The sequence below is a fragment of the Malurus melanocephalus genome, unplaced genomic scaffold, assembly GCF_030028575.1.
Source record: "Malurus melanocephalus ecotype Western Australia unplaced genomic scaffold, MMel_1.1 scaffold_15, whole genome shotgun sequence".
Taxonomy (NCBI): domain Eukaryota; kingdom Metazoa; phylum Chordata; class Aves; order Passeriformes; family Maluridae; genus Malurus; species Malurus melanocephalus.
Genome location: NW_026623247.1, coordinates 2347936 through 2373250, shown reverse-complemented (window position 1 = coordinate 2373250; position 25315 = coordinate 2347936). Strand labels below are relative to the sequence as shown.

Genomic DNA, 25315 nt, shown 5'->3' with positions numbered 1-25315 from the left:
GAGATTTTTAAAAATTCATATTCTATAAAATAGTTTGCATTTCAAAATTAATATTTACAGTTTTTRTATCAGTTCTATCATCACAAGGCAGCTGTGTTCCGAAGTATTGCACTACAAATGTTCAGTACAGTGAGGTGCTTGCAGACACAGGCCAGAGATGCTGTGCCACCCATGTCATCTCTATCATCTTTCAGAAGAGCTGACACAAGTTACATGTGCATCCCTCCAATATCCTTTTTTTAGGCTTCTCCTCAAAAGACAGCATTTATATAGGCTATTCCCAATAAGGTACTCCACCACTACTATAAGCACATTTTGTTTTAAAATTTTATTTCCTCTAGGATACAAACTTTATTTCTTATAAGATATAAATTTTTCTCTATTTAGATACAAACCAAGATTGCTCAAAAACTCTTAGATACATATATCAACACAACCCCAAATTGAAGGAATGAGGAGTCTCAGCAAGAAAAAGGTACAGATAGGATGGCAGGCTGGTACATTTGCTGTCCTGTGATATTCTCTAACTTCAAAGCAGGATCTATGACAAATTACTCTCAGTAGCAATAGAAACATATTTATAAAAAGTCTAAATGAGCACATTCATTTCAGGAATTTCAGACCCTTGTAGTCTGTGCTCTCTCCTTCACACCCGATGTGTGATCCCATAAGAATAAGATACAACACAGAAAAACTAACTAGGAACTTTGTCATCATGGCCTTCCTTAATTAGTTTCAATCAAGCTTAATTTCTTTCTGACTAGAATAAAGTAACATTGATACCAGCCTGCCCTTCTGAGCAGGCTTCTTTAGGAAGAAAAAAAACGTAAGAACAAACCCACAATCAAACAACTAAATTTTTTTATATAGGAGTTAAAAATTAAAGGCAACTCCCCTTTAGCCCCAACTTTCTAGCTCAAGGGATTTCTGCCCAAAGAAATTTTTTTTTTCTATTAGAGTCTTTTGGTATATTCTATCCCAAGAAATCAATGCTAGTCCATAAGAGCATTAAAGCATGCCAAGCCGGCTGAAGTGGCTTGGGGCAACAACATTTTGGTGCTGTCATCTGCTATAGTAATCAGACAAACACACAGAACATAAAAACATTAACCAGTGCCTCACATGCTCCAGTGTATATTTTGCTTAAAGGGATTTAGAACAGTTTACTTAGCTAACTTCAGATATTTCTTTAGATTATGTTATTTTGCTACCTCCTTCCTAGGGATTTAACAGAAAAGAAATTAAAAGTCCCACAGAGCTGGATCTGGATTTATTGATGGTCTTCCAAATTCAGAATTGCCATGTCATCAGTTGCACTCTTTTCCAATTCCACTGCGTATGGGTTATACTCTTCTTCAAGTTTTCTCTTCCAGATTTTAACTAGGGAATATTGGAAAAAAAACCAAAGAAGAAAACAAAGAAAAAACAACAATTACATGCAATACTTGGGGAAAAACTTAAGAAGTCAACACTGATTCTTTACTTCCTCTTCAAAATAAGTGCTGAGATAAGATGACACACAAGCATKTTGGCATTTCCATTACGCAACATCAGATGACACACAAAAGAATAGTTTAAGAGTGATGTGGTCCACTGAGGTCCTTGTGTCCAACACCTACTCAAGCTAATACCACCAACTTCGTAGGTGGTTCCAACTTTAAAGAAGCATCTAAGTTTTCACAGAAGTTTTGAGTCATATTTGCAATACATTGCACTGTCTGGTGACTTAAGAACAGAGTTGGAGAAAAATGTTTCTAGAAGCAAGTGTTTGTGGACAGGAAGGCACATCTCAAACAGGCTTCAATACAAAACTTAATTCTACCATAGTTATAGAGCATGGACATCTACAATAAATCCTAAAAGGACTTTTAAACAAATAGAAATATATTAAGGAGYGCTGTTAAACCTCCTTGAGCAAAGTAATGATTAATGCCTGCCATTGGTGGATTTCAGCAAGAAACTTTTTCTGACACTTTCTCAGYAAAAACTGACCTCCGATTTATAAAAAAATAACAAGAATTTCTCTCCTTACTAATAATTAGTGCAGATGTAATTTGTTTCAGTGAAAATCACAGAATTGATGAGGACGATGAATGAAAACAGAACAGAAAACAAGTCAGTAAATACTTACTGTAATTGGGTACGTCCTCATCTGAGTCTTTTGAAGGTTTTTCACAAGTTTCTAACACACCATTTTTTTCAGATTCAGGGGTAAAGATGCTGGGTTGGRTTTCTCTTAGTCCTGCTTTAGCTTCTTCCTCTAAAGCTGCTATCATATCTTTGTAGGCCTTCCTGGCCTCTGTTGTCAGCTGTACCATTCTATGAAAATGGTCCTATGGCAATATAAAACACTAGAGTTTAAATCATAGAATAAGTTTAGAATCTCCTTGAAAATCTGATTACCCAGAATGTGTGTCATATATAAATTAGAGCAGCTTAGTATGTAGGAAGACATGAAAAACACGGCATTTATCAACATTTATAAAAACACCAGTTCTCTTGCAAAAAATAATGTGGACAATAAAGATGAAGAGGATGTCAGGAAGAGATGGCAAAAATAGTATTTTTAAATAGTGCTGACTGCCTGTACTTCTAAAATCAGTTTTTCAGATAAGCTGTGTATATGATCTGTGWTAAAGGGTGTTAAGTCGGCAAAAGCAAAACAAACAAAAAACCCCTCAAAAATCACAGAATTAGTATTTCCCCTTTCAGGTAAAAAAATGAAGCTGAACAAAAACATGAAGAGACTTATTTCTGCTCACCTGAGCCCCATCATAACTGAAAATTCCCACCACGCTCACAGGCACTGCTTTGTTCACACAGCGGCCCAGGGCCTTGCGATTAAGGGCAAAAACAAACGGGATATTCTGCTCACAGGCACAGTCAATAATGTTGTGCAGAGTCTCATCCAGCCCACCTGAAACAGACAATACAGTCAAGCTGATTGGAACTAAAGAACCATACTGTTAAAACAGGGCAAAAAATATCCCAAGATTATGGGTGCATTSTGAAACTACATCTTATAGGAAAATAACCCCAGGGTTGCAATAGTATCATCGAATCTCCTCTTTTAAAAGAGATTGACATGTTTTTCTTAATTCTTAGCACTAATCTTAGACTGCTACTATTCCATATTTGTTATATGCAGTATAGTCTCATCGAGAATCAAAAAAGACCCAGCTACTAAGRAATTATTTAAATGACAATAATTACAGTAACTACTATACATTAATGGCAATAATGACAACTTCTAGCACACTATCACTTATTGTCACTCTGTGTCCTAAAAGAGGCTGATACAGTTGGACTCCCTGTGATGGCAGAGCTGGCATCACCAGCCTTCGGACTGTCTYAGCCATGCAGTGCAATTTTCTGCGCAGCAGCCCTACAAATCAGTAAMTGAAGAGACCCTAATCTCAAGTAACTTCTCCCACTACAGAGTCTTGACCCAGCTCACAGTTCAGCTGCACAACAGTAAACAATGTGAACAAGGAAGGCTACTTTATATAGCTGGATTTCAAAGGATACTCACATAAATTCCCCCAATAATAACATTGCTGTCAGTATACTGTGCCTGCTCTTTTACATTTCCTTTATTAAACAGACATTTTTTTAAAGAACTTATTTACCCTTTGACTGAATCTTTTCACAATTAGGAGAGATGATGACACACTTCAGTTTTTTCAACTTCAGATGTTTCAGAACTTCTCTAAGACCCATAACAAGCCTGCGTTTTATCTTGGCCTTTACTGGGTCTTTCTGATATAAGCGATCTTGGAATCGAACCAGTTCTTTCAAGAGATCTGTCACACAACTGTCAACTTCTTTACTAAGAACCTGGCTGCAGTAACTGGAAGAAAGGAGCAATCAAATGTTAAAGTCCCTAAAATTACAAATAGGTAACATTTAAATACGTAATACATTAAACATACATTTAAAATTCTATTCTATGTCTTTGTATTTTTTGTTTCCACTCCAAATACACTTGTTATTACATACATGAAAACAAAAATTTACTTGGAAATTTTTTCAGTGCCTGAGAACTTAAGAGGAGCAGCTTTGTTCCTTGTGTTACCTGGCTCCCCAATCAAACAATATTACAGATACACACATACATGTACAACAAACCTATCTATATATTTATATCTATATATATATTTATACATGTATCTATATATCTATATTTGTTATCCCAATAGATAGGTATGTGCTTATCTTTTTCTATTGAAGCATTTTTCTGAGGGCATTTATTTTGACATATATAAATCAGAGTACAGCAACCAAATTCCAAATTCTAATGTACTTCGTAAGTTCAAGGCTACATGTAACAAACATGGAAAAGTAGATCAGATTCCTCTTCCCTAGGTTAATGTCTGTCATCCTATTTCACTTATCTGACTACACTTTGTGTTGTTTGTCAGGAAAAGATAAAAAATGAAGAATGATGTACTTCATCCTTCTAATACTCTCTGGGGAAGATTAGACTTACAAATTATTTCACTCCACTCCATGTTTTACACACAGAATTTTTCAGTGAAGAAGGGTATAAAAGAGAAAAACTAAAGATGTATCATCTGCATTGGCAATAGAAAGATGCCAACTGGTAAATTCATGTAAGAGAAGAGACCACATAATCTGTATTATGGATCTTGTATATACAATTTCAAATTTTATTCATGTTACAAGAATTTTTACTATTTCCTGTTATTTCACTAAGCCTTGAAGATAGACCTAATGAAACACTAAAAAACCTAATTGAAAGAATGTAATCTAAGCTTTGATGAATGGTCTACATCCTGTAATAGATAAGACTGAGTTGTCCTTTACATTTTCAACTGAMACTATGCTCTCAGTAAAACAATATTACATAGACACAAATGAAGTAATTTTCATTGTAATTAGAAGTTAAATTAAGAGTTAACACAGAAAGAATGGTCATATCACTATAGAACACTACTGTAACATGAACTGCAAGAAATGCCATGGTGGACTGGCTTTAAGGCAGAAGAACTGAAAGTTATAAYGCTTTCCTCAGGAAACTGTTTGAAGCTGTCATGACTGGATCTCTCACCTCTTCACATACAGTGATGAGTATTTCTTCTTTATAAAGAAATAGGTATACACATAATCTTAAACATTTAACAAAAACTGTTTGCACATAATAACTCCATAAACATTGCCTTTATTTCTTTGCCCAGGCACAGCATGAAAATGTTGTCTGCTTAGTCTGGTTAGTAACATTTTTGCCATTTGGTCTGGCAGTAGAAAACCAAACTACAACTAAGAACATTATTTAAGAAAAAAAACAGCATACCTTACTTAAGCTATTATCCCATTATTTAAAATAATGTACCTATACTTCAACAGCAGCTTCTTTTCCTCCCTTAGCCTCCAATAAATTTGATCTTTTTTTTCTTCAGGGAGCATGTATTTTAAAGTGAGAATTACAAAACACACGAAGTTTATAATTTGTGTGTCAGCTTACAGAAAGACTGAAAGAAAACAATTTAGAGCCTTCAACCTAAACTTGTTAGTTTTGCAGAGAATGCAACTGAATTACAGTGTTTGAAAAATGCCATATTGGCGGTACTGTGCAAAATGAGAYATCAATACAATCAATACTTACTCTCTAAAATTCCTACTGTGGATTTTTGGAAGAGTGGTAGTTGGCTGCTTTGAAATTACAGACCCTTCTTTGGAGTCCTTGATCCCCGTGTTCTCCAGAAACCCTTCAGCAACTTGCATTACTGGAACAGCTATCATGTAAATCAAGACATTTCAATGAAAAGATAGAACAAAAAGCATTGTGAAGAGATTAATCTGTCAAGCATGTATGGAAGTCACTATTTTAGTATCAGAACACTCAGTAGCAGTAGGGAAACAGGTCTAACTTTTTTCGATCTCATTTCAAACCTCATTAGTTTCCAGAGATAKGCATGAATTCTCATTACAACATATCGTAAAACCAATAAGCATAGAAGTGTGGAACAGTAATCAGAATACTTAATTACTCAACTGCACTGACTTTCAGCTTTGGCCCACTTTACAGTCAAGATAAGCCCGAGATGAATCTCAGAAAATTCTGAGGTTACRGCTTTCATTTGGCAGTATTTAGTACCTATTTTCTAAAGTACTAATGTGCTCAAATTTTCAGCTACATACTGTATCATGGCATCTCGGAAGATACCTGTTTGACTATCCTGTGTAAGCGTTTCATTTTCAGAAATGTTTCCTGCTGTCTGACAAATGTTATCTTCATCTTTTGGTGCCGCTTTCTGTTCTAACAGATGTTGCTGTTTTCTTTGTTCTCTTTCTTTCAGAATAATCTAAAAATATATATCAAAACCAAATCAATTAGATGTCACACAGATAAGAAAGCATTACTCTTACTACATATTTACATACAGACCATTCATAAAGAGGTTCAGCATCAGCACCTAAAGTGTGTAACTTCTTTTTTTTGATTATCATGCAAAAAGGAAAGATATCTCCTGAACTTACACAGAAAAGGACTTTTATGTTGATTACCAGTGTATGGGTAGAGAAAATATTTACTAAAGAAAAATATTTACTAGGGATAAACTGCAAGGGCAGAACTAAAGTTAAAAAAAAAGTCTTCTGTATAGAGACATGACAGAAAACAAAATGAATGGGCAAAGAGGGAAAACACATGAGAAATCACCAGTGGACCTAAAACCTGCTGCTGCACAATCAGCTGGAGTTCTGGCTTGGAAGGGAAACATTAGATACTACCTCCATCCATCCTCTCCAATCCTGCAAATAAGCTCTTATTTGCCAAGCCAAGTAATATTTCTTTGCATGTCCTCCTGTACCAACTGATGATATGTGGACACTTTTGTAGTGGCACTTTTTCAGCTATCAACTGACTCAAGGGAGAAAATGTATTTTTTGGGAATTTGTATATGCCATTTAGCAAGACTACCCTCATCTACCTCCTCTTCTTTCTGAAACCAAGCAAAACTAAAATTGAATTCAGACAAGTGGACACTGAGATGCAGATCTCATGAGAAGGCTTAACAGACTCCTTAATACTTTACCCTACAGTCTTACTATTTAAGACAAAAAAAAGAAGACCTTTTTAAGAGGTGTTGGTCTCTTTGCTTTAGGTACTTCTCTCTGCTTCCCTTTCTTTACCAAAGGAGCACTGGAATCCAAGGGATTATGAGGCATCTTTCCTTGGTTTAAACGGTGACTCCTTGTGGCCGTAGCAGGTTCTTTAGAAAGTAATGGTACTGCACCACCAACTGAGATTTAAGAAGAAGTCTGCGTTAGACAACTATAATAAACACCTAAACCAGAATACAGCTTCAAGTTTAGGACTGATATACACATAATAAATTTGTGTTGTGTTGCTATTAAGAATATTACAGGCAATCTTACATCATCAAACATTAAACAATGTTATTTTAAAMATATATTCTTCAGAAAATATGCTTGCGTATTTTCAGAGGGTTAAAGCACAGAAGCTTTAAATGACTGGACAAATGACTAAACCTGGATCTCTCACACCATGAACTCATACCGAAAAACTACTCTCCCTCACTATTAGTAGAAACTGCTGTATCCGGTAGAGCGCTTTGTAAAACATCAATTACCTGCAATATAAAGCAGTTCACATTGGCAAGTCAATGGAGAGGATGACTAAGAGTCAGTGGAACCAGCCTGACATCTCTGTGACTCAGGCAACCTCTCTCCCCTAAACACACTCACATGGTCTGGCAGCCTGCCTTACACCACCTTCATTTACTGCTTCCACAGTATTTATACGCAGATCTTCCCACACTACATGCAGTACCATAACCGTAAACAGTTTACATCATAGAACTGCTACACCCAACATTATTTTTTTGGCTCTGTGTATCAAAGGCAAACTAAGCACATTGCCAAGAACGTGGTGCAGCATAGATGGCTACAAGAATTGAAGCTGGATTTGAAGCAATAAATAAATAAGCATACACGTATTTCCTTCATATGTACATCCACATTTCAAGTTCTCAGTTTTTATGTTCTTAAACTAGATGACTTTAATGGTATTATTTATCACATTAAGAAGTAAGTGGAATAGAAACAACTGTTGTGTGGTCACACTGCTTTGAGTTCTTGTTCACTGTCATTTTCTGGCAACAGAGGATAGCACAATGTCACTTTGCAAACTGAAGCTGTACTTCAGTACACGCCAATTCAATGGGTGCACTGAATATTAAAAAAGTATAAAGCTAATGTAACATCTGCCTTATGTTTCCAAGATAAAACCGTGACATTAATTTCTCTTATGCAGCAGATTCAGGCACAGRAAACTTAGTATTAAGAAACAGGTATTTTGAACTCTACCTTTGTGGCCCACCATCTATTCATCAATCTATACGCTATGTAATTTTATAGAAATAAAACTGGTTATTAGCACCTCTGCAGCATTAAGTCTCATTGACTCAAATGAAAAAAAGAGATCAGTTGCAAAAAAAAAAAAGCATTTAAAATACCATCTTACAAGTTCTCTCAACTTAGTGAAGGAAAATCTTATCAATGCTTGGTATTTGAGCTTCATATTTAAAAGCTCAGTTATCACATTAAGAAGTCTGAGGTGAAATCCCTTGTGATTAGATCCCTTTCTGAAATAATTTTTAAAAATATTCGCTGCAATAAGGAGAGAAATTTTACCATCATTGAATGCTAGCAAACATCCTGGTTCCTTTTGCAAAATATACTATGCTATTTAATAATAATAATATACTATACTATTTAATCAAGATTAAATTTTGACCTATAATGACAAAAATACTGAGCTATTTTTTTCTGCTTCCTAGTTATACACCCAAAAGGACTGAAAGATCCTCTCCATTACCAAAACCTAGCATTGTGTTAACATCAATTATTTCCCAATTAAGAGATATGTCAGAACTCATCCTTTGGCTTGGGCTGCCTGACTSTCATATAATCTCTGCTTGAAAAGGATCTTTTTCAATCAAGTCACAGCTCTGTATTTTCTAGTACCACAGGAGACTTAAGAAAGCCTTTATTACTGTGTAGCCCTTCCCCATGGCTCAAATCAGAACAGTAACACACATACTTAAAGGAAAAAACTCCACAAACATTGGTATTTCGGTTAAATCAACATTTCAATCATATCTCATATTCATACAAGTTACTTTTACAAATCACAGTCCTTAAGATGTTCTTTCTGCAAGTCTTCTGTCAAAGAATTCAGACTATCATGCTTTTTTAATTTATTTTTTAAGAAACCTTCATTTTCTCTCGWATCTAGTGAACCTTGCTCTTGCCTGCATAGAGATCATTAAAGATCGAAATTCTGACTACATTTAATGTCTGAATACTTAAAAATAACTGAAGATGAAAGAAAGGAAGTCTCATAGGAACCAATACCTGAAAATACCACAGGTTTAGGAGACTGCTTTGACTTCTCTGTTTGCTGCTTTTGCTCCAAGACTGCCAGCATGCCACCCAAATCCAATTGCACAGGAATTTGACTCTTCTTACCACTGCTCCTGGACGTTTCCTGAACAAGTTCATCACCAATTAGTAACAACCTATGGTCCAGAACCGTTTTATTTTTCATGGTGTAATACACTCTTTACCATCTTTATCTGCAATACTTCTGATTTTTAGTGTGACTCAATGATCTTTAAATAAACATCAACTTAAATGTCAAAAAATACAAAAGAAATCAGAAACAGATCAGATAACTTAAAAAAAGCTACTGCAATGAAGCATAGAAGTCTTCAATAAAGGAAGGCTTTTATGTCCCTCTTTGGTCAGACTGTCMTCTATCTTTGAAAGAGATACAAGGCTTATCAGAATTTAAACTTTTTTAAAAGTGTAGAAAAACTGCTGTGATTCTTCTAGGGTATGTGACTGCAATACACATTAATCATTATCTCCGATGTCTTACTGAAAAGAGAGGTCATCGTCTTTGCACCACCTCCTCAAAAGCACTAATCCTTCTCTTTGCTTTGAAGTGAAGGCAAAAGCTGTGATCCATATTTAATGATGCAGAATATAAAAAGAATACAAATGAATAGTGTGGCAAAGACCATGAACAAACKAACAAACCACCACAGCAAAACGTGCTAAGGAAACGACTACCAGATTTCACACTTTTACAAGTCTTATCTTGGAGAATGTATTAACAGTAAGTAGTGTTACAACAGTTACAGAACATGACCTCCTCAGTCTTCATCTGGGATCCCACGTTGCATCAGAGTTGTGCCAGAATCAACTCACCAACATGGAACTACTTCCCGACCTCAGTGTTGCTCTGTATTTCTCCTCCTTGACCCAAGATCAGGGGATCTCATTGCCTCTCTGTATTAATTTGTCAGAACCACTTTTAGGACATTCCCAGTTCCTTATGACAATCAGTTTGGACTGGATTTACGCCACAACCAAGTAAAACAGGTGAAAGAAAAATTCCTGGTATTTGAAACCCACAGGTTTTAATGAAAAGTTCCCATTTTTCCCTAAACACTGTATAAAACTGTGGGGGCTAGTAATTACTATCACTGATTATTTCTAATCAAGAGGACCATGTCATTTATCTCAAAGTATGAATGCAGAATCCCAGGTGAGCATGGACACAGTCTCATATTTAAGCAGGCTCATCTCCTGTGTCATTTGGAGTTGTGAACTTCTTTTCAAACATGAATTAATCTACCTGAGTTTTCTTTCTTTCTAATACAGAGGATGAAGCTTGTTTCCCTGATAGTCCATCCACCTTGGGAATTTCATCCAGAGACGGAAACCGACTATCACAAGGTTCTTCGGAGAGCTGGATCTTTGAAAGTTAAACATAAAAGGTGACAGGGAGGAAGTTAATAACAGACACATGAAAAAGGATGAACATATTATTAAATTCAAACCAAGTGCACCTTCAGCAAGTCTGTGAATGACACCAAGCCAAGTAGTACACTTCAGGGAAAGGATGCTATCCAGAATGATGGATGGCATTTTTGATAGGCTAGAGGAGTGTGCCTGTGTGAAACTCATGAAGATCAATGAAGCCAAGTGCAAGATCCTAAACCTGGGTTGGGGCAATCCCCAGTATCAGCACAGGCTGGAGATGGAGAGCAGCCCTGTGAAGGACTTGAGGGTGAGTGGCTGGACATGACCCAGCCATGTGCTCTCCCAGCTCAGAAAGCCAAACATGTCCTAGGCTGTGTTTACAGGAAGGTGGCCCACCAGTCAACAGCAGTGATTCTCTCCCTCAGCTCTGTGCCTACTCTGTGTGTCCTCTCCTTTTTGTCCACACTTGGAGTACTGTGTCCAGTTTTGGGGTCACMAGCACAAGAGCGACATGCACCTGCCAGAGCAGGTCCAGAGAAGGGCCACAAAAATGGTCAGAAGGCTTGAACACCTCTCTTAGGATAAGAGGCGGASAGAGTTGGGGTTGTTCAGCCTGGAAAAGAGAAGGCTCTGGGACGTCCCTATGTGACCTTCTAAAAGTGTGACCATTTAACGGCTGTCATACTACTTAATCATATTTGTGATTTTTTTTTTCAGATTTGGAAAAAAAACTAGCAAGGCAGCTTCATATTCAAATATTTGTTACAGGCATATGAATGGCCTAATGATCGTATCTCTACAGTTTCTGTGAGCTTCGAGAGGTTATATCACCCTYATGTCTACAAAGCTAAAGGGTTGCATTCATCTGAGTTGCATGTCAGCATAGCATCTTTTTCTGTAATAAATCTTTTTTAAGCAATTGCCATGCCATGCCTTTTGCTACTCACCCCTCCCTATCAAAGCTATTCACTGCCTCAAAACAAAGCAAACAATGGTTTTGTTTTCTTGTGTTTTGGTTTTCTTTTAAACAACTAATATTCACAGAGAAACAAAGCCAAGGACCAAATTTTAGCAGCAAAACTAATTTCAAAGCAACTGAAACCTGGAATTTTACCTTTATTACCTTATTTATGTTACTTGCTTTGAGAGTACAATCATATTGTCAACATTTGTGATTTACGTTTAGAAATCATTTGCATATTCAATGCCTTTCCAAATTAATACTTTGGATTCCTTTCACTTACGTTAAAAAGAAAAACAACAAAACCCCCAAACAACTTGGATTCATAATTGACATTTGACTCATGTAATGTCACAGCATTACTTACTTCAGACTGCTTTCTGACTGCAGGAGAAAAGGATGGTTTCTGAGGTCCTACTCTGTTTCTCCTATCAGAAGCAGCTCCCAGATGAGGAAACTCCTCAACATCCTAAACAAATAAACCAGAAGATGATTTCATAAGAACAATCAAGTCCACATTTTCAAAACTGTCTTTCCTACACTATTAAAATTTCTCCCTGCTTATCAAACTTTCATTATAATTTGTTTCACTGTATGAAAGCTCAGAAGCCAAGGGTTAACAATGGTTAAGTTTTCTATGCAGCAGCTAATTCAGGGCTGAAACAGCTTGTAAAGAGAAATGCTTCCAACAGCAGCTTGTTATCGCCGTCAGCTGATAGAAATAATTAGAGGTAAATGGCTCTTAGAGGTAAATGGCTCCTGAAGGAGTGCTTTTTAAATCATTTAAAAGCCTTGCAAATAACTTCCCTCTTTTTCCAGTACAATCTCCAGCTGTGCAATTCCGCCTTAAACAGGTGAATGGTGAAGCACAAAACAGGCAGTATGTACCAGAGTTCAGAAACAAACATAGAAATTACTCAAATTATTATGGCTTACACACAAGAGTAAGTTTTATTAATGGAGAATACATTATGCAGAATCTGAATTAATCAAGTGCATATAGGCTCAAGTTTCCTCTACAGTGGTCACCTGATATCCACTGGCTCCACCATAACTATTCCAATCCACCAGCAAGGCTTAGGTTTTCTCCTCCTACTTTCTGAGAGGCCTTTCTACCAGTGATACAATATTACTGAACACACCAACCCTTTTTGCAGGCTTCATTTAATCACCCCAAGCTAGAAAGCTCTAACACAAGGACTAACATACTTCAACCAATGAAATAATTTTAAAGAAGCTTGGAAGGAAGCCAAAAAGCAACTGCAAGGAACTGAAAAAATATTTCACAAATACACTTCTTTCAGCTTACAGACATTTCAACTAGAAGATTAAAATAAGTCTGTCCAACTGCTTCTGAAATGCTAATACATTTCTGGCATTTGCAACATCCTGTAGCAAAGTGAATAATTAAAACATAGCAYGCAGTGTGATGGTATAACTCCCTGCATTTGTGCTTATCATCAAACATTAGGAGAAAGGCCAAATGATTTCCTTTTTATTTTCTTATCACTGCCAGATTCCCATTTAGCTACCTCTTTTACATACTGAGAAGTCCTAATTTTGTTCAGTCTTGCCTCCCACAGAAATTCTCCATATCTTTGATTATTTTTAGAGCCTTTTGTCTACCTTTTTTAGTTCAGATATGTATTTTTTAAGGAATGGGGGGAACATAAGGAAACAAACTCCACACCACATTTAGATCAGATGTACCCTGAAATTCTGTATTGTTATAATCATTTTCCTACTAATTCCCAGAACTGTTTGCATGTCTGACCAGTACTGCTAGCGCCTGATTATCAGTAGCAGCTTCAGTATTTAACTCAAAGAAAACATGTACCTCAGAACCTACCGAAGCGTATAAAAAGACAGGATTGCTTTTCTGCAAATGTATTAATTTATGCTTATTAGCAGTGTCTATAAATGACTGACCTATATAAAACTAGTAAGCAATCCAATATATTGCTCTGTTGAGCTGCTGCACATAAGCAGAATGTCCTTAAACCTCCTTGGGTGCCCAGAAGCTCTATCGGTATGATCTCTTCATGCTTTATTATTTCAAAATAATTCAACAGCATCATACAAACATCTCACTCATTTTTTAAACTGATGAGGACACAAGCATTCCAAACAAATCTGGAGGGTCTGAAAGCTTTCCCCCATGCCACAATGGATGCTGCATCCACAACACTGATTTCAGTACAATGTGTATATGCTGTTCCGTGATTCTATGCAAWTTTTTTTCACATTTTTACATCAACAGTACCATTACTGTTCACTATTTTCTGTGACTGCTACCATTCTCTGTCAGTTTAGACAACGTCCATTCAAAAGTCAGGCACTGTGTGGTAGCATATAGCAAAAACGGGGATATTCTCAAGAACAAAAGAAATAACAGGTCCTTGATTCTAGCCATACTTCTCTAACAAAGAGGTCTTTTAACAGTCATTTCTTGTTCCATTCCCAGACAAGGAACCACACAATGAAATCACACAGACAGACTTCTGCTTCATGTTCTATGTTAAAACCTACAGAACAGGAGCCAGCCAGGAAAGCTTCTTTATGCTGTCATTTCAGAGACTGAGTAATACGTACACTAGATCAAACATATATGTAAAAACATGTATATGCTGTACAAATGAAGCCTTCAACGAAGCATGGTTAAACCACAGACCAGACAACAATCCCTTAACATGGGAGATGCTCACGCCTTTGCAATACTGATGCACAGAAGTATCAAAACACTAATATTGTTATTACAGTTATATGAATTTGAAAAGAAACTGAAATTCTGTTACAAAGAAATTGGTTCCACATGTGAGACAGAATTGTTATTGTAATAGTGGTACCACAATCTTTAAAACTGTGGTATACTGTAGTATGCGGTATATTCCCAATCCCCCATGAAAGAGTTGCTATGGAATTTTTTTAATTTAGGAAATTGTGCTCACATGTGGTAATTCAGAAAGTACAGTTTCCTACCAGTAACTTCTGACAAACATCTCAATTGAAATAAAACTATACCAACCTCCTTTATAAGTAGGATTCCAATTAGATTTGTACAAAGCTGTGTTAACATCTGGTCATAAAGAAACAGCAACAAAAACTTTCTCAGTTTACCTCAATCTTTGGTGGTTCCTGTATTGTATTAGATTCACTCTGAGGTACTTCTACATCAGTGGGTGACTTTGTTTTTTTCTTCTTTTTCTTCTTTTTTTTCTTCTTTTCTGACACTTCTTCAGGTTCAGTTTCACTTGCAGTATTTTTTGTTTCTGACTGCTGAAAAAGACGATGAGACATGACCTTTAAAAACTAATATTTTTCAGTATCACCTACCCCAATATATGAAAGTGACTAGCCTTACACTACTAAAGGGTATCTTAATCAGTCCAGTCTAGGACATTGAGCAGACAGAGAAAATGCAGTATTTCTTAGAAATTCTGAGCTACKGCAAGAATTCTTCAGTTGAAGCATATTGTATTGTTGTCAGAACGTATTGGGACTACTGAGCTTCAGTCAGGCCAAATAAGCAAGAGTTTAATGTTTCATGTCTTATTCTGAGGGTCAGGAATGTTAAAAAAATCCAGCCTCAAAGTTGAAAATTCTTATTCCTGGATTAACACTGTCCTTTTAATAGCCTATGATTCTTTTCCACTACAAGAAAAATTCTAGTAAGAAAAAGTTCACTTTATATTATCTCTTAAAATAAATGGATACTACATAATGCCCAGGGAAAAAGTGCCGATAAACAGATACAAACAGTGAGAGAAATAAGACGAGAGCAGAGTACCTTTGATTCACTCTCCGGCTTCCCTTTGCCTCTGGAAAGGCCTTCAAATGCTGGCGATGAAACAATTTTCTTTGGGGGCTGTGAAAGTACCCCAGCCCAAGACACATGTGGCTGAGCAGAGCCATCTGCAGGCGCTTCAGGAAATTACAGTGGGGAAAAAAGTAACAAAAATGTCTCAAAAATAGTCCTCAAATATTCAAAAGAAAAAGGATCAGTAATTAATTAAGAGTCATACTGTTGCTGGGGAAGGACTGGAATAAAACACACATTTTACTTCTCCAGCAATCTCTCCTGAACTGTAACTTCTCTATATACTGTCCAACACTATATATATAAACACAATTAAATGAAATTTGGAAATCTGAACTGTATCATACTAACTCCACATTTCCATGCTCATCTTCAAAATACTGAACTTCTGCTATGTTTATACACAAATTTCTTTAATATTTCTCTAATCAGTTACACAGCTTTCATGCACAAGGCCACATTGATACTTTTTAATTTCTAAAAACTTTTGGGTGTTATAGGCATATGTCCGAGCTGAATTACTTCCTAAAGTACCTCAGGGTACAAGAATGTCAGCCATGACCACTGAGTTTTATCAGTGTCTTGAAAGACATAATTAATTTTGTAAATATTTGTAACACAAAGCAAATACAGAACACAATCTAGATTTTTCTTAAGAATGATAAAAAGTTCCCTTGAACAGTGAAATAGCATTGGGTTTAATGGGTYCAATGAGTTTAGATGGCAAAGTTTTGGTGTCAGGGGTAGTCTGCAGGTAGCTGCGAGGAGATGGACATAGCCAGCYCCAGACAGCTCCAACACAGACTCATTGCCAGCTCCAGCTGCACCCATCAGCCGTCCTGGTGATGCCTATGTTTAGAAAGAGTGAAAAACATGTGCAGGAATTGGAAGGCAGAATGCTAAGAAAAACTGTGAGAGCAGCAGCCCTGCAGACACCAAGGTCAGTGCAAAACGAGCGGGACAAGGTGCTCAGGCACAAGAGCTGGTATTTCTCTATAGCCCCTCTGAAGACCACAGTGAGGCAGCTATGCCCCTGCAATCCTACAGAGGAAGGATTCTCTGTGTCAGAGCAGAGAGGCAATATTAGGAAGAGGGTGGGAGGAAAGTGGGCTTAGTTTTGTTTTTGCTTCTCACCATCTGACCCTATTTTTAATTGTCAATAAATTAATCTTCACCAAGTWGAGCCTGTTTTGCCTGGCAAGCAAGCCACCTACCTGTCCTTATTTTGGTTCACAAACACTTTRATCATATTTTCTCCTCCTGTCCTGCAGTGGGGGGAGAGTCAGAGAGCAGCTGGGTGAGAGCTGACTGCCTGCCATGGTTAACCCACCAGAAACTGCTACTTTATTCTTAGGGATAGGAATTGAGAATAATATTTGATCAAAAAAACCTATTATCAGATGACTTTTAAATTTCTGGAATAACTTTATTTTTAGAAGGTCCTTCAATGAATTGCAGGAGATTGACATGCCCGTTTTGAATCCTTACTTAAGTTACTGGGAAGGTAAAGACTCAAGTGTCCAGACTGGTGCAAGTCTGTGTATACACAGAAATCCAGTGACAGGCACCTAGACAACTCAATCTTAATGTATGTGATGCCTCCAAGACAGAGTCCTGATGAACAGAACCATTTTTCATGTGAAACTAGCCACGATAGCTTGTGGCAATTAATAAAAAAGCTCTTCATGCCCACAATCAGACACCAGGTATACAAAAAAAAAACCCAACACCCCTCTCCCCCTGCCAGATMCCCAAACAAACAAACAAACAAAAAGGAAGTGTTTCAGCACCATGGTTCTTTTAACAGAAATAACATATGACATAATAAACATAACAAATTTTATGTACATACTAAACCCTATAGAATGCCAGCTATTTAAAATAAATTTGCATATCAAGACTGATCAAATATCAGTCTCTCATTTATTCTTCTGCCTATGACTCAACAGACTTCCAACAAACAATACACATTACTTTTCTCATTTGAAACAACAGGAGAGACAAGTACAGCAGTATTTTCCTTTGAGCATCTTACTTTCTCCTGTGCTCAGTATTGGGGCCAATACTGTGTAATATGTATCAATGGACAAGGGGATTAAGTGCACCCTCAGCAAGTTCACAGATGACACCAAGCCAKGCAGGAGTATTAACTTTTGGAGGATAGGGAAGCCCTACAGAGGGTGGACTCGGCAGTGTTAGGGTCTCTTCCAAACTAAATGACTCTCTGATTCTATAATCTCAGCTGATAAAATCTATGAATGAGAATGAGCAATAAGTGGTCATCTCATTTGAAAGTGATACAGCCTTATTTGCTTGGATCTTTTTCTTCTGTAAAGAGCTTGCTCTTAAATTCTTTTTTTTACTTTACACATCAACAGCTCCTCAGAACACTTTTTTTCCCAACTGATGAAATGCAAGCAGTTAAAAATGCAGGTAAATAATTTGTGTTTAGAGAACTTACCTCTACCATCAAATGAAGAGGGAATCAAACTGGCTCCTGCTTCATCTGAAGCTTTTGCTGAAGCTTTGCTTTCTGCAGAAGTATCTTCCTGCAAGATGGATAGTTACATATCATAAAAGGATTAAAATCAGGGATGCAAACAGAGCCAAATGCAAAAGAACCGCCATAAACTAAAAAAAATCTCAACCCCGCTATATTTACAGGCATAGGGACCTTTGCAGCCCTTTGTCTTAGTGCAGCCATCATTTCAGCCCTATGGCATTACAAAATTTGAGCCAGTGTCTCTTCACAGGTGTGTAAGAAAAATTATGCCTTCCTATGTTTTACAAAAGCATCAAAACACTGATCTAACAACAAACAAGAAAATATTTTAATGTTTCATGCTAAAACGAAATTCTATCATCAAATTCAAACAAGTAATGAAGAGTTAATCTCAAGGATTAGGAGAAAGGTCTTATTTCCTTTAGTTTTCCACTCAGAGGCATCAGAAATATTATTTTTGGATCCTTCAGAATCATTAATCATTAATCACTACTGCAAACTTTGATTCAATACAAGTGACATACTGCTTAACACTTCAGTATTTTATTTACTTACAAACAGGGAACCAAGRAATTCAAGATTAACATTCAACAATGCTTTTTCTCTTTCTGGAATTCAGTTTCTTATTTTTAACCTTTAGCACTAATCAATTAAGCACAACAATGCAGACTTTTTTTTTAATGTGTTGAAACTATTGGATAAGCAACTGCTGACTTATTATTTCTTGGTGAAAGAGGAAACAGCAAGTTGCTAAGAAAGCACAGGAACATACGTGGTCTCTATAGGCAATCTAGAAGCATACCAGTACATATCTACGTTCTAATGGTATATGGCTTTCCTCTATCTCCGGGCAGCCAGACAAGGAAAGAACAGTAAGAAAGGGTAAGAAACAGCAAGCATTGACAACACCACCTAGAGAAGAAGAACCCTAAAACCTCTAGCTCTGAACCTCCTTGCTTGCAAGGTACTTGAAATGGGTCTTAAACTGCAACACTGAATGCAAAATRCTTGCATTCAGAAATGCTTGTACTTTTGACAAATTGTATTTTTATGAGTTCTGCAACATAGGTTAGCATGGGCTAACCTCTACGTAAAGCAGAAGACACACGTGAGGTTGACTAAGGACATAGTGTTACTTTCCACCAAACTTACTGGTGTACTTTTATGGTGTACATTCAGTATCTCACTGCTTCCCAAACTCTGTGACTTGTGGAAATCCAGAATGCTAGGTTCAAATGTGGGTACAGGACGAGACTCTGAAGTTTCAGTTGACTTCTTGTTTGTAGTTTTATTGAACCTGTCTAAATAAAGCATGTAAAGTCTAAGTAATTAAACTTGCTTGTGATCATTTCTAGGTACGTTTCATTGTACACTAGTTAACATAACTACAGTAACTGTCATGAGGACTGTTGCTATGCACAGCTCATATTAAATAAAAACCTAGCAATCATAATCAACATGCATACATAACACTGACTCAACAAGCAACTATAAATTTACATGCTTGTTTTAGAAATTTTTTTATCAATTTATGTGAATTCGTTCAATCAGGAAAAGACAGGTCACGATTCCTTCTCAACAGAGTTACAAAGAAAATGTATCTTTTTCCTTAACTATTCTAGATTTAGAAACATGGTCACGAACTGCAGGGTATTGCACAGACAACCGTTTTACWTCTATTCCATGTACTTCCAACCAATCAATATGTTTGTACCTGGCTTCACGGAATCTCTGCTGCATGCGTATGTCCTGTTCACAATTCGGACAGAAGAATCACCTCCATCAAGCCTTTTCTTGTCCAGTTTTTTCTCACCTTCTTTTGATCTCCTCTGCTGCAAGTATTTGCAACATATTTAGTTGGTTTTACTTAAAACTTTGTAAAGCTAGCAAGTTTGCCATGAGTTAAGAGTTAACCATCTCAGCATCTGGAGTTTGACTATCAAGTTAATACAACACAAACAGTTAGTACATCATAACCACAAGTAACCAATCAAAATATAACAGCCATTTAGAGATTTGCTATTTAATTTCATCGGCCTTGTTACACTATTTTCAGCACATATTATAGCCCAAGTAAGATGGATATATACATACACTTCTAGAAAACTGTTCTCGTAAGAACCCATTAATCAGAGCATGTCCAATAGTTTAAAACTGTTTGATATTAAATCATCCAGTCAGATTTTCTAAAGCAAAATTTATTCTAGAAATAAATCTTAAAAACTGASATCTTAAAAGCATGCCAGTCTTTTGACTAAATTACATATCCTGGGCAAAACTTAGTAAGACTGACATCACAACATCCAAAAAACTTGGAGCAAAATAGTTAGAAAAGACACACCTACATGACCCCTGTAAAGGACAATATTCACCCATGCAGTCATGAAAATCTTATGACTCTTCCATGAAACACAGTTTGGCAGAGCTGGGCTTAGGAATCAGCAAGCAAAGAACAAGCACTAGGTTTGCATCTATGCAAACTATACTATACCAACCYAGATGAGTGGCTTAACTCTGATTACAGGATGCTGGACTAAATTCAGAGTACATTTGGCAGCTAAAATTGTTTCCTTAGGTGGAAAGACAAGGCATTGTTTCATCTCCAAAGCTAAATTGTTAAAGCATCAGGAGACATGATCAAATTAATGCAAAGCTGCAAAGATCAATCACTTCTCTGTAGTACATWAAAAAAATAAGACAGAGGGAAAAAATGATAAAAAAGCTGTAAAATAGTACAAAGCTTAGACCAAGCACTACAAAGATCACAGAAATCTTCCTAGAAGCTTAACTAAGTTTCTTCATACTACATCATCTGTGCTAATGCTGAGCTCATCCTCTCCCCAGACAGCTTCAACGTTTAATCCTCCTCTCAGGAAGGAAACTACTAATTTTAGGTGTCTAGACTTTTTATCTTATGTCTAATAATGCATGCTAAGGACCTAGTCTTACAACTTTCTACATAAGCTTGACCACAGTGACTTTACCAGGTCTCTGCCTAGAGAGTAAGGTCCACCAGAAGGATATGACTGCAGAACAGATTAGATGAAATTGTTTGAAACAACAACAGCCTTTACAAATTGAAGACACAATGTCTTAACCACAGAGAGAAAATCAGTTAATAATACATTAAGATTATTATATTTTGAGTTTGTCTATTTTTTGTTTGAAAATACTATGCAAGTTTCAAGAAATTTATCCCTAAACAAATACACACAAAAAATACTGAAGATGTTTACTGAACATCTGTTTCACTTCTGACTGAAAAAGAATACATTTATAACATGAACCTTTCCTCCCTCTCCACAGCAATGCAACTCCTCCCTTGTGGATTGTCTTCTACTTGTAGCAAGTCTTGAAAACCCTTCAACAACAGAAGTGTTCTCATCAAACAGATGATTACAGACACCAGGTGTCTCTTAAGTCAAGTTCAACAGAAGCTGCTACTGGGGTTAAAAAAGCCCTTGTCCCCTCCTCCTATGCCCAAATAGTGAAAAAGGAAAGCACAGMTCACAAATGAATGGCCTCCTCCTCACCCTTGCTTAGATGCTGCTTTCTGACAAAAAAAAAATCCCCTCATGTTCAAAAAATAATGCTTTAAAGATTGTATTAATTCGAAGTATAGAATTCCATGAACTTTTTGGCATCTGCAGTTGGGTACACTACACTACTATCCTCTTTAAATGCCATTTACGATCACTACAAGAAAGAGTGGCGATTCACTTTAAAAATATGAACCAAACATTTAAAAATATGATTTAAAGTAAGAATTTAATAGTAATTTTTTTAAAAATAGATTTGCTCACCTTTGAAAGACTTTTACTTTCTTGTCTGACTGGATATGTTTGCTCAGCAGAGTCACTGACTATTCCTGAACCATTATTGTGGGATGAGTTGTTAGACTGATACTGTGAGCCAGCTGCTGGATACACATTTGCACCAACATCAGGTGAGTAAGAGCAGCTGGAGTATTCACGGAAGGCAGGATCTTCCAGAACACTATGTGATGGATATTGAGAAAGAAATGAAATGAAATGAAAGAAATGAAAGTCATCCTTGGGCAAGTCTTCAGCACCTACTTATTGCCTAGACAAACATATTCCTTGTCTAAAGAATTTGTTTAACAAGAAAGCTCTGCTTCAAAAGAAAACTATTCAGTTTTATCTCAATTAAGTATTTACTCACTGCTACAGACTTCTTCAAAAACAAATAATTTTGTTTTGGAAAACCACGTAGTTAAGCAAATATCTTAAAACAACAGATGTTAACCGTTTCCAAGTTTCAAGGTTAGTCTGCTTTGCAGTTGAAGTTCTCATGCCTGCATAAGATAATGACATTCTTCATACTTATTTTCAGTCAGCTTTTTCTTGTGAAACAAACCAAAAGCACAGTGTAAGGATATGACATGCATCACATACTTGACTGCAAAATACAAACATTAAAACCTGTCTTAAAATGACAATAACAATGTTAGAGTATAACATTCTATGGAGTATAAAACATGTATGGAATACRATATAGAATTTAAAAATAGTGATTAACTGACCTGCATGTAACCATGACAATTTATGAAAACACAACATATCTGAGGCATGCCTCTTTCCTTCAAATGTATGTTCAAAAATTCCCTTTCAATTTCCTTCTACACTCAGAAAATATAGACTTACAAAGTCCAGATTTAATTAGGGAGAATGGAAATTTCTCCGCTTCAGAAAATTGCACTCAGTTTTTAAAGTTGTTCACCATGAAGTTGCCAACCTCAGGAATTTGGGTAAGTAATGACAAAGAAACTTTACCATCAGTACAAGAGACTTCAGATAACACACTTCATACTGCTTGTTGCACTTCTGATAGAATGTAGTCAAAATAATGCTTATAATCAATTCACAGAGAAGAAATATACCAAATGGGACTCAAAAATATGTCTCTGTCTGAACAAGGTAAAAAACACTCATTTGAAGATTACTTTGTCTGATTGTTTCATTTTTTTAACAGTAATTGATTTAATGCTAATGCTGGGGGTTTAATGAACAGAACAGGCCATACTCACCTCAATGCTAAATTTCTAATACCAATGAAAATAGGTTGAAAATACTGAGATTACCTGTAGGATAAAATGAAGGCCTACGATAATTGTATTCACTAATGCACTAACTGAATTTTTAAGGAAAAATCAGTAACTTTGTAGCAACTGCATAATCAATCCAGTGCTTAGGGCCCTAAGAAGCAATGAAAGAACTATGTAACATCATCAGATTCTTACAAGGCTCCATTATTTCCTATCTTACTATGCAGGCTTTTTTTCTATTTTGCTATGGGTTAAGAAATAATTCTTTAAGYCTGCAAAAATATCCTTCTTGGGATTTAATAAGAAAACCACAAAACTTTTAGAAACCTGTAGCATTTTTACTGAAACTGCTTTTCTGTGGATGTACAGGTTATAGAGGGTAGATCCAGGAGAGGCCCCATATATCAAATTTTTTGCAGGATGACAAATTTCCTTGAAGAATCTTTTTCCTTATGTACAGCTACATCTACCTCAACCTGGTCATAACAACCAAGGACTGGATTCAGCTTCTTCCAAAACACATAAAAACCAGATCAATTATTACAGACCACCAAATCCTCCTTAATGCTCAGTAACAATATGAGCCCTTGTGAGCAAAAGACAAAGTAGCCGGTATAAGCCCAGTGAACATAAATGTAAAAAACTAAATCATGAAGATAATGCAAAGCATTGCTACAGTTGCACTAATAATGTATTGGAACCCTGGCTTTCTAAGAGTACTCAATGTCTAAAACCAGAAGGTTTAAACCCCCAAGAAATAAGATTCAGAAAATATACATACTTATCCAAAGATGGTTCCTGAACAAATGGGTAGCATGTAGTTAAGTACCTAGGAAAGACACATGCTTCTGAGGGTTCTGACCATGCCACAGTTACCGCCGCATGTTTGGGAACAAATGGTTTGACCTCTGCTGACAACTTGATGCCCTGAGAAACAAAACGTTTTTTGGCTACATGCATTTGGAGATTAATGTTATAAGTGAAAAATACTCAGTCTTGTGAGCTTAACTGTCACTGGAAGGTGTTAGTTTGCTCTCTTCTAACAAACATGCAAAACAATAAARCTCATCAAAAGGAAATGGAAAAATAAGGTGAAATAAAACGAAAGAACTCRAAGAAATATGTGACTACACTGGAAAGTCATTTAATACTCTCATTTAGCACGAAACACTCACAAAGGTCAGTTATGTAAAGGACAGAGGCTTGCTTAAAACAAGATGCAGTAAATGCAATATTCAAATTCTTACTTCTTATTTGAATACTACAAGCTAAAATCATAAATATACTAGCATTACTGTTAATCAAACTCTGAAAGAATGTAACAATAACGTCTTCGTGCAGATCTGTATTTTAAGGCAGTCTGTTTGAAATGGATATTTTATTCTACAGCCTTCTTGTTTCTGGCACAACACAAATTTATTAAGAAAAGTTTTCCATTTGTTCTGAATTACCATCGACTTAAACTGGATACGTATATATGGAAGGACAACGAAATGAAACTCGAAGTATTTACTGCCATGTCATCAAAAGACACAGGAAACACCTGTGACAGTAAGCYGATCACAAAGACCCCGAACCTGACCAGGAAACAGGTCCTGGAAACAGAATGTGTGCAACACTACTGCTATTGGTTAGTCTGGGCACCCATCCTTAGAATGTCTGGGATGTCTACCTGTCCTTGCCGCAGACCTTCCTCTCTGGACGAGGTTTCCACACTTGAACTCACTGGAAATAATGTCGGGATTTCCCCATGCCAAGCGGTGGGAACTGACTCGCTGTGCTCCAACCTGAGCGACCCCTCCCCCCCGGTTTTAACCTTCCAGAAGGACTCTTCTCCCTGTCCAGAACCACAGGCCGATCCAAGGCGCGGAGGGAGCCACTTTGCCCGGCGTATGGGCAGCCGGCGCGCTCGGCCACGGCTGGTGAGCGGCCCCCAGGGGAAGGAGCAGCAGGTCGGCCCGGGTCGAGGCGATCCGCCCGCGGCTCCCGCGCCAGGCGGCTCCAGCAAAGTGACTCGACACCGGGAAGAGCCGGGGAAGGGGCAGGGGACTGCGGGCGCTGCCGCCGCCCTTACCTCGCCGCCGCGGCCCGAGCGCGGCCACCTCTCGGCCGACATGGCGCGGGGGGCGCGGCCCCGCTCCCGCCGCCCGG

General features: G+C 37.1%; 1 protein-coding gene across 3 annotated transcripts; it reads right to left on the bottom strand.

The window, feature by feature from the left end:
- Positions 1 to 302: 302 nt before the first annotated feature.
- SECISBP2 (SECIS binding protein 2) lies at positions 303 to 25315 on the bottom strand. 3 transcript variants are annotated; one of them, XM_057384950.1, is made up of 18 exons: positions 25239 to 25315; positions 23946 to 24091; positions 21903 to 22095; positions 19814 to 19931; positions 19252 to 19400; positions 18058 to 18145; positions 15567 to 15700; positions 14897 to 15055; positions 12147 to 12248; positions 10691 to 10810; positions 9403 to 9535; positions 7096 to 7265; positions 6188 to 6326; positions 5627 to 5756; positions 3630 to 3850; positions 2763 to 2917; positions 2132 to 2333; positions 303 to 1380 (listed from the first exon to the last, which is right to left on the bottom strand). In XM_057384950.1, the coding sequence occupies exons 1-18, from the start codon at positions 25278 to 25280 to the stop codon at positions 1271 to 1273; spliced, it is 2511 nt and encodes an 836-aa protein (XP_057240933.1). In that variant the 5' UTR covers positions 25281 to 25315; the 3' UTR covers positions 303 to 1270. The 3 variants fall into 3 exon arrangements, with proteins under 3 accessions (XP_057240933.1, XP_057240949.1, XP_057240940.1); XM_057384966.1 differs by having other exon boundaries at positions 14897 to 15052; XM_057384957.1 differs by having other exon boundaries at positions 19814 to 19928.